At 35.9% G+C, this 20,313-nt stretch overlaps 1 protein-coding gene across 2 annotated transcripts in view; it reads right to left on the bottom strand.

Annotated features, from left to right (window-relative positions):
* Nucleotides 1–20,313, bottom strand: part of RABGAP1L (RAB GTPase activating protein 1 like) — a 657,663-nt gene that overhangs the window by 232,484 nt on the left and 404,866 nt on the right. For both annotated transcript variants that reach the window (XM_013989628.2, XM_021102607.1), the window contains exons 15-16: nt 13,218–13,292; nt 962–1,087 (exon numbers count right to left, since the gene is read on the bottom strand). In XM_013989628.2, the coding sequence (XP_013845082.2) occupies nt 962–1,087; nt 13,218–13,292 (201 nt within the window). The remainder of the gene's footprint in view (nt 1–961; nt 1,088–13,217; nt 13,293–20,313) is intronic.

Genomic DNA, 20,313 nt, shown 5'->3' with positions numbered 1-20,313 from the left:
GCACATTTCTCTTGGGTTCAAAATAACTCATTAAGAGAAAGCTGATATAAATGTGCTGTATGTTTAAGCTATTCAGTAATTCCTTTATTACTCCAGATAATAATTTTGTCCTTGCTCACTATTTTTTATGACAGATATGTAAAATAATATACATTTCTCATACATATAAATTTACACATAGGCATTATGAGGTTGTTAACAACATTGTTTAAGATCTGAAATCACATAGGAAAAATTTTAAAGTATGCCTCTACATTACAATATTTTAGGTGGTTTTTAATCTCACCAATATCTTTCTATCTCTTCAAAGTGTTCTCTACATGTGTACCTAAATACGACACAGGTGCTAATTAATACTGCGAAAAATATTAAGTATTTCAGTTTCTATTCTGTAAATATCTTCATTTTTTTTTTTTTTGGAAATAATACTCATCAATCTCTTCATTGAGTGACCTCACTGTATTTGCATTTCAAAGTCTATTAAAGTTGACTATTTTTGTAAATGGTCAAGTAATTAAATAAATATTTTATGATAGTAAGACCACTTACAGATGTTGGTCAGAAACCAGGAGTTCTCCTCCTGGCTCAGCAGAAACGAATCTGACTAGCATCCATGAGGAGGCAGGTTCGTTTCCTGGCCTTTCTCAGGGGGTTAAGGATCTGGCATTGCCATGAGCTGTGATATAAGTCACAGACGGGGCTTGGATCCTGTGTTGCTGTGACTGTGGTATAGGCCAGCAGCTACAGCTCCAATTCGACCTCTAGCCTGGGAACCTCCATATGCTGCTAGTGTGGCCCTAAAAAGACAAAAAACAAAAACAAAAAACCAAACCAAAACCAAATCCATTTATATTTTCTATAACTTTCCATTAATTTTTCATAAACCATCATTCAATTTTATTAGACTTTTTCTATAACTCAAGAAATCCTGGAGTGATAAAAGTTCCTTGTTGCTATTTACCTGCATTAGTCTCTCCAACTGATAGAATTTGCAGTGAAGATCTTCAAAGTTGTTTTTGTAGAGGTCTCGTAAACCATAGTCATACATGATTTTCACCAAAACACAGAATGCTTGTTCTTCTGGCATCTACAGGAAACATAAATACATGTCTGAGTGGCATTTAGGCAGAATGTCAGAAGGATTCCTTCGTGCTCTGAGTCCCCTGCATTTATGCTTGAAGGCCACTAGTGAATGAATTCTTCAGAACCAGCTTTCTGCAGTGACATAGGTTAAAAACAGTTGTTCCAAGTTTTGAGCTTCCTCATTTGAGATGAATTTCCCCCTTTTGTTAATGTTAATCATCCTGTCATTCATTCATTAAGCCATTTTAAAAATAGGTAATGCAATTAAATGATTCAAAAATGAAAACAATGTAAAAGTATAAAAAAGTCAAAGTCCCACTCCTCTCTATCCCTACTGTCCACTAATCTCTGTATCTGGCCCCTCCTTTTGCATAACCGCTTAACTAATCTCAATAATTTCTCATGTATCCAGGTAGTGTTTCTTGCTAAAAGAATTTAGAGAAGGATATATTCTAGAAATTATACCAAGCGTACAAAAAGAGTTGTTGTCTTCACTCAAGGTCCTAGGATGTAACTATGACGTAAACATTTAGTTTAAATGTCACTCTTTGAAAGTCTGACCTTGGCTGATTATTGTACTTGACACCTTTGTTATACTAACTTCCTGCCTAAATAATTGAGTCAAGTAAATTTTGACTTATCCACTTGGAAATGTAACTGTTTATTTAAGTTCCTATACAAATCGGCCACTTCTACTATAAATCATGAAATACATAAATAAATTTAAAAAATCTCTTAAAGTTAAATAAGTGCAGTTACCTGTTGTCATTTTCCTTCTCTAAATATTTGCTCATTTCTTTTTTATCTATGAGTTGGGGGCCCTAACTTTGACCCCTGAACCCCCACTGTTCAAGTCAGGGAACATTTTTTCAACTTACATGCAAGTTATTTAGAATGTAAGCACACTGTATTTTTTACCTCTTCAGCAATTCTGTCTTTGAAGCCTCAAATGACATAGGTGACATTAACTTGCATATATACATAGCCTATAATTCTTCACTTACTACCAAGTTCTAAGCCTCATCTTCCCCTCAGATCTGTACTAAAATGGCTGTACCAAAAAGCCACATGGAGGATAATTGAAACCAGCCCTAGAGAAACAAATTCACTTAATCTTTTTGTCTTTCTAAGTAAGTGATGATGAGTTGAATATTTTACCATCTGGTATCATATAAAAGGGATAAACCTTTTTATTTCCTTGAATGTGGTAAAATCACTGAAACAAATTAAAGTTTAAATGCCCTTCAGCAACACTGAACATATGAGGTAATGTACTGAGCAAGGCCCTAGATACAGAAGTAAAAGTATAGTGCCTTCCCAAAGGACAAGGTAACAAGCAACTCTACTGGAGTTTGATGTAGACACAGAAGTCCTGCGGTGGGGGAGGCTGGGTGTGTGGAAGAGTTAGACATCACTACAGCCACAGTACCAACAGAGAATGGTTAGGTAGGAGCTAGATAGGGTAAATTATTCACGAAAATGACACATGCACATTTCTGCTTTGCTTTTAGGTATGGAGCTTAAATCCATTCATATTCATTCATTCGAATGCTTGCTTGCTGCTTTCACTCTTTATCTCTGTCTCCTTTCTTTTTTTTTTTTTTGGTCTTTTGTCCTTTTAGGGCCGCACCGCGGAGGTTCCCAGGCTAATCAGAGCTGTTGCTGCCAACGTATGCCAGAGCCACAGCCACGGCAGATCCAAGCCACGTCTGCGACCTACACCACAGCTCAAGGTAACACCGGATCCTCCATCCACTGAGCGGGGGCAGGGATTGAACCCGCAACCTCACGGTTCCAAGCCGGATTCGTTTACCCTGTGCCATGGCAGGAACTCCTCTGTCTCCTTTCTATTTCTATCTCTTGATCCCCCCTTCCTCTCTCCCACCTTTACCCTCCCTGTTCAACTGTCTGTCTTCTTTCTCTTTCACACACAAACAATATATTTAACGAATGTTCTTTAAGAACAAAAGTATTTGAAAGTATGAACTTGAGCCCTAAAATATAAAACTGACAACCTCAGCCTGTAATCTTTGTTTTTAAAAATATATGACCGTATTTGGTAGGGAGGGGGGTAGTCTTGGAGTTAGTATTCTTCAAGTCTAGCTTTAGCACTACAGTTAAGGTTTTGATTTTCAGTTAGTTCATGTGTCACATGAAAATAGTAGACTAAACATATAAAATACCAGACCAGCTGGGGTAGAATCAATACTGACTACCTGTGAAGGCTAAGGTCAGATATAATAAGCTCTTATGGGATTTCAGATATTACCTCATCACCAAACTGACTAAAAATGAATCCCTGTGAAGGCAGAAAAAGACTGCTAACAGAATGAGTGAGAAAAAATAATGGGAAATAGCTATAGTCCTCTGGAAAGTGGAAATTCAAACTTCTCTTTCTAGTTTAAATACTAAAATGGGATCTATTTAGCATGGAATTCTTCTTTTTCAATTAATGTATTCATTATCGGTAGTAGCAACTAGGATAAGCATACCAAATTCAGCAAAAATGTCAAAGGTTTAAAAAATAAAAACAAATATCTAGACCTGTATAAAATATACCTGAACAACAAAAACTGATTAACATTTACACTAGAGAAAAAAGGAAATGCATACATGACTTAAATGGTATTTTGCTTTTGAAGGATAAGAAAATGCATTTTTAAGAAACACAACTCAGTAAAGTGTCAATAATGGGGAATGAAGGCATAGCTTGATGTTATAAAACATAAGACATATAATAAAAACATATTTTGGAAATTATAAACAATAATCATATACTGGTGGCCATTAATGATTCAATGATGGCAGAAAAACTTACTGACAACAAGTTATAGTTTTGTCAATGCAAATAAATATAATACTAATAATTCTAATGATAAGCTGGGTAATAGGTACCTAGCTGTAGCAGGAGCAGTATTTGGCCATTATCAAAGCTAATCAAATACAGAAAATAAATAAACTGGAGTTGAGAAGCAAAGAGCAGCAACACATCATTGTATGGTATTTCCAGCAGATAAAACAGATATAAATAGACTCAAGAGTATAGGTAACAATAAAATTTAGCAAAATAATTAGTCAAGTAATCAATTTTCAGTATTTACCAGTTTTTAATATATTTAATTATGTTTCTATCACTTAATTTTCCCCAGATTTATTGAGATATTATTGATGTGAAACATTATGTAAATTTGTGTACAAAGTAATGATTTTGTTTATATACGTGTGTGTGTGTGTGTGTGTGTGTATATATATATATATATGTATTATAAAATGATTACCACAATAGGTTAGTTAATATATCTATCACCTCACATAGTTATGATTTTTGTTTTTTGTGGTAAGAAGTTTTTGGTTTTTTATGGTGAGTAGTTTTCAAATATATAATACAGTAGGGTTTTTTCTGTGATTCAATTTTTTATAGATTACACTCCATTTAAAGTAATTGTACAATCATGGCTATATTTCCCTATGCTATACAATATATCCTGTACCTTATTAATTTTACATGTAGCAGTTTGACAACACAGTGTTAACTATACTCATCACGCTGTACATTATATCCCTCAAAGTTACTAATCCAGTAACTAGAAGTCTGTATCCTTTCACTGCACTTACTCATTTCCTCCATCTTCCACTGCTGGCAACCATCAATCCACTCTCTGTTTTTGACTTCTATTGGTTTGTTTGTTTTTAGTTTCCACACATAAATGAGATCATACATGTCTTTCTCTGATTCACTTAGCATAAAGCCCTCAAGGTTTACCCATGTTGTCACAAATAACAGGATTTCTTTTTTATGGCTGAATAATATTCCATTGTATGTATATACATTTTATCCATCCATCACTCAATAGATGGTCTGGGGGTGAGGGTGGTTCAGTATCACCCTTAGGCTCTGGGATCTTCCTCATGTTGTCCGAGGATAGACAATTGCTATTTGGTCTTCTTGTGAAAGGGGCTGAAACCGAGAATGACCTATGTTGTCACCTTGGTGACCCATAAAGTCTATTTAATTTTTAATAAGCGCTGTGTTTAACAACTGACTCACAATATTCTTTAAAATTTAACAACTGGCTCTCATGAGCTGGTAGGATCTGGCTCCAGCAAAGTACTGACAAAAAAACATGAGGAAGAGTTAGAAATGTGTTTGAAGTGCAATGGAAAATCACTGGAGAGTTCTAAACAGGGGCTCTAATTTTAAATTTTTAGTAAGGTCACTTAGCTGCTACGTGGTGAATAGACTACAGGGAAAGACGGATTATAAACATGTGGGTTTAGTAAGGATCTATCACTTTTCCTTTGTATGAAAGGATAATATACAAGAACATATACTAACCACTGCCCTTGAAAGGGTACCCAGAAATAGACAGCAAACAAAAAAAATGTGCTACAGTAGAAAGAAAATAATTTGGAATTACACTAATAGATATGGATTTCTAGATACGCCTTTAGTTACAATTGGGTGACCTTGAGAAGGTAACCTCTCAATGTCTAAGTTTTTTTCAGTTTAGAAACAATAATAACTATGTCATAGAGATGCTATAAAGATAAATGAATTATATGTGAGAGACAACATAGACACATGGCAGGTAACCAATAAATGTAAATTTCCCTTTTCTTTCCCTCCCTGAACATAAAGAACTATGTCTTACGCATCAATAACTATCACAGTGCTTTATACTTAGGTCCTCAAAAGAATAAAAAGAAGAAACAAATGCATGGGTAAAAATGTTTATCTAATAAAAAATTACAAAATTAAATTCTATTGAAGTCCTTTCAGCTGTTAAGATGATTTCTATAAATATATGCTCTTAAAGAGGGGGTAGAAAAAAATGTGCTTCTTTTCATATAAAGGAGAGCACTTCTTACAGATCACTGGGAAGAAGGTCCTCCTTCCCACTACTCACCCTTTTTATAACTTAAATGGTGGCAGGCTACAGTGTCCAGACGCCCCTGGGAGTTAAGGCACACAAGCTTTGGTTGAATGGCTTAAGGTTGGGGTGTACAGGTAGCACAGTTACGTCTTTGAAATTTTACTGATCTTTTAAGGCTGGTCATAAATGGTGCTGAGAACATGATGTCTCTGTTATTCACCTTAACCTGATGAGATCTTTTATTTTTCTTAATTCCAAAGCTCTTTGTGGCATGTAGTACAGTAATTTATAAGCCCCTACGAACTTCTGGGCACTGTTCTAACTTGTATCCTCCAAAGCTCTTAGCACAGAGAGGTGAATAAATAGCAAGTATGAAATATTTATTTAAGATAATTTTTAGGAAAACTCTGAATACATCTGCCTTTATCAATGAAGGCATGTCACTCACAGAGGGCAATCTGTTGGCAACTGTGATGGTAAGAGCCAACAAAAATGTAGAAGGAAAGGAAAGGAGTAAAAGTGGAAGCAAGAGGCAGCCAAATGTAACTATATTGGTACTTGATTTCTTTTAGTATTATTAAAAATCCTTAATAGAAGGAACCTTTGTATTATCTGTATTTTTTATTGGTTATTAAGCTTGTCTCTCAATTAGCATAAAACAACAGTCAAGATCTGAGAACTGATAATTAATTGTACTATAAAATCTCCCTTTACTACAAGAGTGGGCTCCCCTACTAAGTAGTATCATGGCATCTGCCTATTTAAAAAACAAAACAAAACATTAAAATGACTATTTAATTTATTATAATGACTAATATTTCACTGAACTAGAAAATCTAATTTATTATTGATATGCAATTGATGTCTAAAATTACAATAAAAATAAATCATTGAACAATGTGTTTTTAAATAAATTATTAAAATGTTGGAGCACAGTGTGTCTCTAAAAGTGAATATCCACCTTTGCTGTGTAGAGATAAACATTAAAATCTTATAATTTAAGATATAAAATCATCATCCATGGCTCTATGAAATATAAAACTAAATACCTGCCTGAAAAGCAAATAGAATGAAAACTTCTAGCTGTTTATGTTCCTTTTAAAATCACATATATGCTAAAATACATTTAAATTTAAAGTCAACTTATAAGTCATAAAACATGCTGTGCAACCTATTAGTTTGCTGTGTGTGATCAATATAAGCTAGTGGGACCAGGGTCCAAAAGAAAATTGTCTGGGCGAATAATTATTAATTTTGGAAAGAACAGCAGCATCTAGGAGTCCCCGTTGTGGCTCAGTGGTTAACGAATCTGACTAGGAACCATGAGGCTGCGGCTTCAATCCCTGGCCTTGCTCAGTGGGTTAAGGATCCGGCATTGCTGTGAGCTGTGGTGTAGGTTGCAGACACAGCTCGGATCCCGTGTTGCTGTGGCTCTGGTGTAGGCATTCAATCATGACCCCATTTGATCCTCAGAAAAATTCTGTAAAATAGGTATTATTTTTACATTTTAATATTAGACTAATGAAGTTCGAAGAAGTTAAGTGATTTGCCAATAACTACTCATCTATTAGATTTAATCCTACGGCTGTACTTTTTTTGTGTGTCAGATACAAAATAAGACTATATTACAAGATATTCAATATTCATAAAAACCCTAAAAAGGTGATAATATTATTTCCATTTTATAAATGAAGAAACTGAAGCTCAAGAAACTTGCCCAAGGTCATGTAACTTGAAAGGTATTAAACCCCAATTCAAATTCATAGTTGTGCTTTTTACTATCCTTTGAAGGAGTTCAGCTTTGAGAGGGCAGAGAAACCTGAGACAGCTAAACAGGAGGATCAAAGAGGATATTTTTTTTTATGGTAAAATGTTTTGCGTATATTTACAGGACACAGGGAGAAGATGCTGGGAAATGGCTTCAAAGCACTCATGCAAAAATTAAGAGAACAGGAACATCTCTTGGATTTGTAAGGGAAAAGTGATTTGGGAATACAGTAGGGCTTATTAAAAATATACCAAAACTCTTCTAGTAAAGAATCACTATAAGATAACTGATGTATCTGTCTAGCATTTTATCTATCACCTGATGTCAAAATCTCCTTTCTTGTGGGAAAACCATTCCGATGTTCAGGAGGAGCTGATGCAGTTCACTGTCAGCAATGAGGTGGACTCAAGACCTGGCCCAGGCCAATCAGAATACCCTACCTTTCTGATCATAAGAATTGATTCAAGGATGGCAGTTTCCTAAGATAGGCCAATCAGAGTCTGCCAGCTTTTTTTTGTTTGTTTGTTTTGTTTTGTTTATAGCAAAAGACAGTACTTTCTAAATGAAGTTATAAAACTGAAGGGATACAAAGCCAGGCCAGCCCACAACCAGGCTGCCTGCTTTGTGGCCTGCCCATATAAATTAAGGCAAAATTTAAGCAGAACAGAGATACAGAGACACAGATTTCTCATGACAAAATATGAACACTGGAATCCAATCATACCAAAATCATCTCTGCTCTGGACTTCCCATTATGCAAGCCAATATATTCCCTTTTTAATTTAAGCTACTTTGAATGAAGGTTGTGTCACATGCAGCAGAAAGATTCCTAAATAACATAATGGCACAAATACTTTTACTTATATATACATATAAAGACACTAGGAAGCCTCTATTTGGTTACCTTGGGCTCCATGGAGTCTTTATTTTCAGGAAAACTAAGAAGTAGCTCCGTTTCCTATTTAAGTCCATTGGTTAAATCTTATCTGAAACTTGTTTTTTTGGGGGGAGAACATTAAAAGATTTGTAATTTTAAAACCTTAAACTATTTCGAAGTATGAGATATAGAAAAATACATAAAAGTTAAATGTATAATTCGATGAATAAATGAGTATGAAGTAAAAACAGGTTAATAACTAGAATACTGTTAATCCCACTGAAGATCCCTATGTGTCCTCTCCTGGTCACAACTCCCATCTTCTCACTGTCTGACTTCTTTAACCATAATCACTTCACTGGTGTTATTTACATTTTTCCATCTATGCAGTATCCTAAAACTAGAGAGGAGTTTTGTCTGTTATTGAACTTTATTCTAAAGGGAATCATAGCAAATGATACCAATAATCTGTTTTCTTACTAAACCTTCTATTTATAGGATTCATTCACATTAGCTTACGTAGAGAAAAACATTCCTTTCATGGCTGTACAGTGTTCCACAATATGAATACACTACAATTTATCCATTTTAATGTATGACTATAATTCTAATATTGGACATTATAACAAAGGGCATTTGCGTTCTTTGACTATTATAAACACTGATCCCAAGACGAGTTTAATACATGATTTCAGTATATGTGTTCATCAGTTTGATTAAAGCATACATCTAGGAGTGGAATTGCCTGGTATATGGACCTTTATTAGATAAAGCCAAACTGGCTTCCAAAGGAGTAGTTGTGACTAGCCACAGTTTTTGAAAAAAATTCAATACTTTTAAACATTCTGGATTATCTAAAAATAATCCTTTTTGCAGTTGGAAAGCTTCCATACATGTTGATAATGGTATACATATAGTGATTCAACCTTTAAAAGGAGAATAATCCTATGAAAGTCTAAAAAGTTATGTTAAATTAAAAAAAAAACCCTTAAAGCTGCTTGACAATAAACACGTGAAAGAAGTATATTGGGTTAAAAATTACCTAGAATATTTTATATGATTTTTAGAATAAATTAAATATATACAAGGCTATTATTTATTTCCAATTAAGCAGAGGCTAATAATATTATATTACTGATAATTATTGCATAATTAATAAAGGCATATAAACCCTATAATGGCTACAAGCAATCTGTGCTATAATAGTTTTTTCCAATTGTAAATGATAAATTTCTTATAATTCCATTAATAGATACAACAGCATCTATGCAATTAACATTTAATTCTTCCACAGCTTTAACTAATACATGTTATAAAGCTATTATAAAAGCATCTAGAAATTTCCAAGCACCAGGAGAAGATATTTATTTCTTAAAACTATTTAGATATGGAAAAATATAAAAATTCTAAACTTTTGTTTTTGAACCTACTTTCATTTCTGGTCTCTCTTTCCTCTTAGGCAGTGAATGTGAAATATAAATGACCATGGGGGAGGAAAAGACAGCATCCCCAAAAGAAGTAGGTTCTGACAATGATTAATATGGGGCTGCCAAAGGATGTCTGGCAGCAAAAAGAAGCAATAGCTTATGTAACTGATAAAAAATTAGTCAGCAAGACCCTAATAACGTATCTCTCTGGAACCTAAGATAGTGTATTTGATGAATTGTTTAAGCTCGACTGTATTCTTCTACCTCCTTAAACCATGGAGGGAAAATAAAATACGGAAAAGAAAAAATTACAGTTAACTTCTCTTATTCAAATTGGCTAATGGATGAGTTGGTCAGTAAATGAAATATGCTGACTAATAGAATCAGCGCACATACTTTCAATTAGGAATCATATTATTATGTGTTTTCATTAGCACAATGCTGAATATCAATTAATCTTTCATCCAGAATTCTGAAGGCATTTCTGTATTTCCGGTTATTTTTACGAACCATGGCAACGACTGCATAATTCTATTAATGCAGGAAGTGTAAGAGACTAGACTGATTTTTTACGCGTCTTGTGACATACTTTGGAAGAAATTTTGTTCGCTAAGTTTACAGTGGTTGATTTTCTATAGCCCTTATGATAGGCAAGTAGATAATGTAAAAAAAAAAAAAAACTGGGTTATTTGAATTTTCTAGTTACTTGATTCATTGTCTCTCTCTCTCTCTCCGTCTCTCTTTTTTTTTGTTTTGAGAAGGAAATCTGTCCAAATAAGTATGAACTTTAATTAAATTTCTGTTAGGTCTCAGAATAGATTTCCTGGAGAGATACTCTTCTAAGTTTATTTATTTATTTTTATTTATTTTTGTCTTTTTGTCTTTTTGACGGCCGTACCCTTGGCATATGGAGGGGTTGAATCAGAGCTTTAGCCGCCAGCCTATGCCAGAGCCACAGCAATGCCAGATCCGAGCTGCGTTTGTGACCTACACCACAGCTCATGGCAACGTCAGATTCTTAACCCACTGAGCAAGGCCAGGGATCGAGCCCGCAACCTCATGGTTCCTAGTCGGATTCATTAACCACTGCGCCACGATGGGAACTCCAGATACAATGTGTTTAACAGGGCTACCTACAGGTCTAAAATGCTAAACTGTGATATATTCAAAGATTACTCTCTGGAAGACAAAGCATCACTATCCATGGCTTAAACATCAGCTTCTCATCAGAGTGATTGTAAAAGCTCCTTTGAGAGGAACCATGGTGCTGAAATTTTGTGACTACATCCATGACATTGCTTACAGTTTCCCATACCTTGTGGTAGGGACCTGACTATTGTAGATACTAGGTGGGCTCTAGTAGTAGAACAAAGGCCCTGAGAATTTGTGGCTACAAAGTGCTTAATTATCACAGGAAATTCCAAGAAGAATTTTTTGGTGATGACAAAGGCAGCAAGGAGATAGTCAAAAAGACTATAAAGAGATGATAATGCCACAGAGAAAGAAATCAAACTCGAAGTTAAAGAAAGTGCATAAGCACCATGGAAGCACCGTACATCATTATAGCATTAAACTTACTGGACCTCTCTGTTGCATTTGACATTATACAATGCTTGTTCTCTATTGAAAATCCAGAAATTCTTCAAGAATTCCTCTTCCTCATCAGCCCTTTAAATATCTGGGATTACTGGGTTCTATCCTGTTCTTCTCCCTGTACTTATTTTTATGTGATCTGATCCACTCTTATGATTTCAGCTTTGATTTCTCCCCTCAGGGTCAGTCTCCAGTATACAGTTAGTTAGTTGCTGGTAAGCTTTACTCAAATATCCCCAAAATATCCCAAACACCAAAAATTCAAAACAAAATGCATCATCAACTCCTAACTTTTTTTTCCATTCCATCTCAATGGATGTGTTGTCTATCTCAGCTCAAAATACTGTTAATTCACCCAGTTACCAAAGTGAGACAACCAGACATGTTACCTTTGACCCTTACTTTGTCAATCCATTCATGAAATCTACCAATTTTACCTCCTGCATGTTTTAAATTGTTTCTTTTTCTGTGAGTCCCAATATCTCTTATTTAGATTGATATTTTCTAACTGGTCTCTTAGCTACTACTTGTCTGCTTCAGTTCCGCTGTCTTCATGGGTATAATGAGAACTCATCTGAAGTAAACATCTGTCATTTCCTTGCTTGGAACTGATCAATGGCTCCTCATTAGGTTCAGAATAAAGTCCACATTTCTTGATATTATTAAAAAGTCTTCATAATTTGGTCCCTGACCATCTGACCATTTTAACCTCATACCTCTCTCTGCATAAACTTTCTTTAGCAATTGTATAGAAACTAAGATTTCATACTGTTCTTCATATATGCTGTGCTCTTTGTGTTTCTATACATTTGCACACATTGTTCCTTTTGTCTAGCAATATCTACTTCCTCTCATTTCCTTCTAGCCTCCTCCAACCTCAATTATTTAAGTCCTGGCAAAGCTACTACCTCCTTCAGAAAGTCTTTATTACGAGTTCTGGTAGAGCTGGGTTGGGTATTTCTCCTTTCTTTTCTCTTATTCAGTGTATTGCTTTCACTTGGCACACTATAAATTTCTTCATAGTGACCATCAGAAAAAACAACACAGATACAATATGAAGAATAAAAAGAACAGGTATGCACCTACATTATCTGTGCCCCATCCTAGCTCATGAGGCCTTTGAGTATAAAAATGATAAATTATCCACTTTGGAACTCCACGTCCTACCCCGGTACTGACAAGGGATTCTCAGTAAATGTTCTGTTAAATGAAGGTGACTGAAAGGAAAGAGAGTATACAAAAATAAATCACAGAAAAGATATAAAAGACTTTCTTGATACTCCTTCATAATGGTCCTGATCCTACTCATATTTGGCAGTTACACTGACTTCTTTAATTCTAGAGGGTTCTAGTTAAAAATAACTCCAAATAAGCAATTTATTCCCTACCAGCCAGCAAAATTAATTCTACTGAGAAACTGTCCTGTTCGTGACATAAGATCTCTTACTTTATCACCAAAAGTACATTTTAAAAAAGATATGCCAGGTGTAATCTCCATCAGATAAGTGGAAAATAAAGAAAGGGGAATAAAACCAAGCAGAAAATAAAATAAACTTGGCAGCACCATGCCATTTATTACATGGAAAATTACTTACATGCAGCAGCAATACAGCAGCAAGAAAAGACTGTCCTTGACAGTACCCAATGTCTTCGTCATAGACAGAGTAGGCCTGGAGAAAAGAGGAAAAGATAGAAATGTCATAAACATTCACAGATTTTAAACTAAGTGCTTGCTCACATCAAGCTGCTGCTTGTTCTTGTCCCTGGGCTATCCACCACAATTTCACCGATCCCTCCGCTTGAACGCCTGAGCCATTAGCACAGTGGGATCCCTCAAAGAGGCTGCACATTTCCTAGAGCAATTCTAGATGTCCCATTATACTCAAGCTCATCTTTAAAATTTGGAATAAAGAGATGTTCAGAGCACTTACATTAATTTCTAAAGATCCATCATGGTTTGCGGTCAGGCAAATGAGACTGTGGGAGGCAGAAGCAAAGGGTAGGAGAGGGTGGGAAGATCCTGCAGTAATGTGAGAGATTTAATGAATTATATGCGGGGAAATCTTAAAGCTGTGAAACTATAGTGCAGATCCCCTATCCTAAGAGACAATAAGAAATACCAACCTCTCTAGCCTCTATAGGTTCTCAAACACCTTCTAAACCTCTCTCCCACAGAAGGCTAAAGCATAAAAATGTTTTCTCCCATAAGATCATGGGGCTAATGAGAAACATTTGGTATTGCCCTGCATTTTTCTGCAGAAGGCTGAGAGAGAACCTCATGCCAAATCACAGGTGTTCTGGCTATTTACTGTCCTTAACATCATTTTCACCAGGCCTCCTGGTACAAAGCCAACGAGGCCCATTCATAGGAAACATAGTACTCCTAGAGACGCAACTATCAGACCCTTCAACTTAATATTCATCTTAGTCTTTATAGGAAAGGAAATAAGAATGTATGCTTAATATTCACTAACTAGTACTTCAAACAGCTGAGATGATAATTTTTAAAAAAGATAACCTGTCCAAGTTTTTAAGAGGCTGAATCATTTACAGTAGGCAGGCTGTGTTGATCAAAGAGTAAAGAACAAGAATTAGTAAGCTTTTGCTATAAAAATCCAAATCTTTAGTCTTTGAGGGACACTTATATATCTGTTGCATATTTTTTTCTTTTCTTAAACTATCCCTTACAATATTAACCATCTGTAGCTCAAGGACAGTACAGAAGCAGACAGCATGGGTCACCGTTTACCGACCCCTGACTTAGAACACAACAACAACAAAAAAATTCAGACTCTGTCCCATTTATTTTTAAAAGACCAGCACCCCAATCATGCTGTTTAAATCCCGGATATTTGTTCTCTTCCACGTATCCCACCATGTATCCATTGTGCATCATTTTAGTGAGAGGCTGTGTGTTTTTATGTACTTAGATACAATGGACTATGATTTTGTGTGTATGAAAATTTTCTCTGTCCAGGGCCATCAAAGACAACTAGGAAGGGTTACCATAGAGAAGGCAAGTGTGGATATCTCTCAGAGGCCAAGGTAGTCAGAATGGTGACTAGAACTCTTTTTTTACTTAAAAAACTTCACTCAAACGTAGCTTATACTCAACAAAAGGCATACATTTCAGTTTCACAACTTCTTGCACTGGGTTGTTTATGTAAATACATCATTACAGAATATTCCCATCTTTCCAGAATATCCTTCAAGCTTCTTTGCAGTCAAACCGTCTCTATCCCAGGCCACTAGCGATCTGATTTTTTCACAACCTATTATTAGCTTTGCATTTATAAAATAATTTCATAGAATGGTTTCATATACTATATACTCCTTTGTAATTGGCTTCTTTCACTCAGTATAAGGTTTCTGAGACTTTTCCATGTCGTTGTGTGCATCAGTGTAGTCATTCCTTTTAATTGTGGAGTAGTATTCCACTGTATGAACATAACACAATTGGTCCATCCATTCTCCCACTGATAAACATTTGGGTTTTGTCCAGTTTGGGCTAGTACGAATAGAGCTGCTCTGTATACACAAAGCTTAGTGTGGACATAGGTTTTCATCTCCTTTGGGTAAATACCTAGTAGTGGAGGTTCAACGTTCAAATGATAAGTACATGTTTAAGTTTCTAAGAAATTGCCAAACTATTTTGCAAAGTGGTTGTACAATTATCACACTCACACCAGCAAAAGTTTGAGTACTCACTGTTTCACATCCTTGTCAATACTTGATATGGCCAGTCTTTTCCCTTTATTAATTCCTGTGGTTTTAACTCAAACTTCTCTGATAGTTAATGACACAGAGCATATTATCACATGCTTTTAGGCAACTGAAACATATTCCTTTGTGACTATCTCTTCTTCAAGTTCTTGCTCATTTCTTTAATTGGACTGTTCATGTTATTACTGTTGATTCGTGGGAGTTCTTCATATATTCTGTTGACAAGTCCATCGTCTGACATATGTATTATCAGTATTTTCTCCCAATGTGTTGTCTGCCTTTTCATTCTCTTAATGGTATCTTTTGAAATACTATTGTTATCTTTTAACCTTTTTCTGCTAATGATGATTTTATCACAATCTTTTCTAATGAGATAAAAATTGGATCATGGAATCATTACTTAATGAATTTGAAAGAAGCTTTTCTTCAATATAATCAAGTTTCCAGAGCTCAGTCTAATTTTATTTAACCAATTAATTAATTTATTTATTTTAAAGTTTTTGTCTTTTTGTCCTTTTAGGGCCGCACCTGCGGCATATGGAGGTTCCCAGGCTAGGGGTCTAATTGGAGCTGTAGCTGCCGGCCACAGCCACAGCAACGCAGGATCCAAGCCACGTCTGAGACCTACACCACAGCTCACGGCAACACCGGATCCTTAACCCACTGAGCAAAGCCAGAGGTGGAACCCGCAACCTCATGGTTCCTAGTGGGATTTGTTAACCACTGAGCCACAACAGGAACTCCTCAGTCTAATTTAAGAAACTGAAAGATGGATTAGCATCCTTTTACTTATTTACTTTCCTTTGGTTTACATAGTTATATTTCTGAGTTCTTTTTTGTACTTTTATCCGGAGCTCATGAATACGTGTGTGTGTCTGTGTGTGAGTGTATGTGTATGTGTTTACTAGGAGTTGAAGGAAGAGTTACAAACAGAGAGAAAAGAAAAGGAACCAAAAAATGAAGAAAGAGGGGAAAGGTTCTAATGCTATCCTAGTTGGAGCATTCCTGATGGTGCTCTGTCACTTCCTTTTCCATGAACATGGATCTCTGGGATTTATTGATAAGAAATCACGTGACTTGAGTGATAAATATATTTTCAAGATTTCCCTTCTCAATGAAAGATGCCTAAATTAAGGATTCCTTAAAACTAGAGATTTATGGAGTTCCCTGGTGGCCTAGTGGGTTAAGGACCTAGTGTTGTCACTGCTGTGGCCTGGATTACTTACTGTGGCTTGGGTTTGATCACTGGCCTGGGGACTTCTGCATGCCAGGGGCACAGCCAAAAAGAAAAAAAAAATCCCCTAGAGATATATAGAATCAATTATGCCTCATCATCCCTGACATAACTTTGACAAAGGTCTGATCCATCTTTATATAAATACAGTTAATATTTACTGAGAAGTATGCTATTTCTATGTTTGTGCTACAGGAGAAGTATAATATAAAAGGAAGGCCCACAACACAAAGATACAGATGGTATGGATTCAGTGACCCCACTATTTTTTAACTAGAGAGCTGAGGAAAAAAGTGAAAATCAGCAATGTATTGATCTTACTTTCTAATTGTGTTATAGTTTTGTATTAGGTTCGCAGCAAAAGTGCCTTTTCAGAGGCCACCCAGTAAACTGAAGTTATGATTCACAGTTTGAAAAACACAGTTTTTTAGCAAGTTCTTTCCCTTGGAGTTCTTCCAAGCACTGTTTGGCTTTAGTCTAACCCTACTCTGAGTTGAACCAAATCCATTCACTCTATTCAGAACTTCCTCTCCATGGATGTATGTACATATATATTATAACTGAATCACTTTGTCACACAGAAGACTACATTGTAAATCAACTATATTCAATACAACTTTAAAAAATGAAAAAAAGCATTGCCTATCTTTGCCCCATACCTCTCCCCACGTACACAGGCTGTGCATCAGAAGCAATCTGGGTCTCAGACTTCAACAGGGCTGCTACAGCCTAAGCCCTGGCCTACATCTAGTGCCATCACCACCATCTCTTACTCAGGCACTGTACCTCTGGAGAGAAGGTGCCACTGCTGGGAGCATGGAGAGCACACACTTAAAGGGAAAGGAGCCAGTTCAGGGCTTCTATTCCAGCAACATGGAACCTGCTCCTGCCCCTGATAGGCCTATTATGGCCACTGATGAAAGGGGAACCATTGCTCTGGCCCTAGCCCCTGCATTTTCAGGCCCATCTCCTACCAAGTGAATAGCTGCCAGCACATCCCCAAAGAAAGATGCTTTCTTTTTTTTTTTGGTCTTTTTTTTTTGTCTTTTTGCCATTTCTTGGGCCACTCCCGTGGCATATGGAGGTTCCCAGGCTAAGGGTTGAATTGGAGCTGCAGCCACCAGCCTATGCCAGAACCACAGCAATGTGGGATCCGAGCCACGTCTGACCTACACCACAGCTCATGGCAATGCCGGATCCTTAACCGACTGAGCAAGGCCAGGGATCAAACCCGCAACCTTATGGTTCCTAGTTGGATTCGTTAACCACTGAGCCATGACAGGAACTCCAAAGATGCAATTTTTGTTATTGTCAAATCCAGTCATGGGCACAAGCAAACTGTACTGGGATGCCCCAAACAATACTACTTCTTCAAGACTACAACAGGTAAACTATTATCCCCAATTTCATAGAGACAGAGAAGGTTAAGCAAAATTAGAAGAGAGAGGAATTTGTCATAATTTAAAGAGCAGTAGAAAATCCCTGAAAAAACAACTAATGAAAGAGAAACAATTTGCCAGATAAAGAACTCAAAGTATTAGGAATAAGAATGTTAGCTGAATTAGGGAAAAGAATAGATAAACACAGTGAGAATTTTAATAAGGAAGTAGAAGATATAAATGAACCAATCAGAACTGAAGAATACAATAACTGAAATGAAAAAAACACACTAGAAGGAATTATAAGCAGACTAAGTAATACAGAAGAACACATAAGCGATCTGGAAGACAGAATAATGGAAATTACCCAAATAGAAAATCAAAAAGAAAATGCATTTTTAAAAATGAGAACAGTTTAAGTGACCTCTGAGCCATCAAGCATACCAACAATTGCATTATAGGGGACCCAGAAGGAGAAGAGACAGAGAAGGGGGTTGAAAATGTATTTGATGAAATTATGGCTGAAAAATTGCTGAACCTGAAAAAGGAAATAGATATCCAGGTACGGAAAGTACAGAGAGTCCGAAACAAGATGAACTCAAACAGACTCACACCAAGACATATCGTAATTAAAATGGCAAGTTAAAGATAAAGACAGACTTCTAAAGGCAGCAAGAGAAAAACAGAGTATGTATACAAGGGATCCCCATAAAGTTATCAGCTGACTTTGCTGCAGAAACTTTGCAGGTAAGAAGGGAATGACATGATATAGTCAAAGTGGTAAAAGAGAAAAAGCTGCAACCTAGAATACTCTCCCAGCAAGGTTATCATTTAGAATTGAAGAAAAGATAAAGAACTCAGACAAGCAAAAACTAAGAGTTCATCAATACTATAATTGGCCTAAAATGAACATTAAATGGGTCTTTTTAAGTGGGAAGGAAAACGCTATAAAAAGAAGTAGGAATCCATAGGAAAGGAAAAATCCAATGAGTAAAGGCAAATATATAGTGGATCAACCACTTAATAAACTAGTACAAATTGTAAAAAATTAGAAAAATCAACTATGATTAGAGTAGTCACTAAAGGGATAAACATGAAGATTTTAAAAAAAAGTGTATGCATTTGTCAAAAAAAAAGATTTTTTTTTTTTTTCTTCAAGGCTGTACCCACAGCACATCGAAGTTCCCAGGTAGAAATGGAGCTGCAGCTGCCAGCCTACACTACAGCCATAGCAATGCAAGATCTGAGCTGCATACAGCTCTCAGCAATGCCAGATCCTGAACCCACTGAGTGAGGCCAGGGATTGAACCTGCATCTTCAGGTATACTAGTGGGGTTCTTAACCCACTGAGCAACGATGGGAACTCCACATTTGTCAAAATTAATGAAATGGTGTGCATAATATTTGTGATTCATTAAAAGTAAATCATACCTAAATTTTTAATGAAAATAATATACATGTTGTAGTACTACACATAAGATATATAGATATTTGCAACTTACTAGTATTTTCTGTTTTTGTTTTCAATGGATATGTAGTTGACAAATAATATTATGTTAGTTTCAGGTATATTACATAATTATTTGACATCTGCACACTTTATAATCTCCTCCTCACTGACATGATGACTATTTTTATGTTATGCTTAGATTCCTTTATCTTCTTTGCATGTGTATCTATTAGAGGTTTTTACTTGGTGGTTACCACGAGATTCATCCCTAACAACCTACATATACACATGTACAACTGATGATCACAAGTCGGAATGCATTATTACTTGCCCATCCCCAACATTTAATGTTTTTGACACAATATTTTATGTTTTCTTGTTTGGATACAGATGTTTATGGATACAGATGACTTTACTATTTTTTTTCTTTTAACTTTTTTTTTTTTTTTTTTTAGGGACATATTCATGCCATATGGAAATTCTCAGGCTAGCAGTCTAATTGGAGCTGCAGCTGCTGGCCTACACCATGGCCACAGCAATACCACAGCTCACAGCAATGCCAGACACCTGACCCACTGAGCGAGGCCAGGGATCGAACCTGCATCCTCATGGATAATAATCGGATTCGTTTCCACTGCGCCACAACGAGAACTCCTCTTTCTTTTAACTTTTGTACTAGCTTCATAAATGGTTGATTTACTAACTTTAATGTATGTTGCCTTTACTGACAAGATTTTTACCTTTTGTAATTTTTGTATTTATATTTATGGTCTTTTCTGGTTAAAGAGTTCCCTTTAACATTGCTGGTTTAGTGTGCTGAACTTTTAGTTTGTAAAGCTTTTTATCTCTCCTTCCAATCCCAATAATAGCATTGTTGAGTACTCATTGTTGTAAATTCCAGCCTT

The sequence above is a fragment of the Sus scrofa genome, chromosome 9, assembly GCF_000003025.6.
Source record: "Sus scrofa isolate TJ Tabasco breed Duroc chromosome 9, Sscrofa11.1, whole genome shotgun sequence".
NCBI lineage: Eukaryota > Metazoa > Chordata > Mammalia > Artiodactyla > Suidae > Sus > Sus scrofa.
The sequence above is the reverse complement of the archived record's forward strand: the minus strand, read 5'-3'. Positions and strand labels throughout refer to the sequence as shown.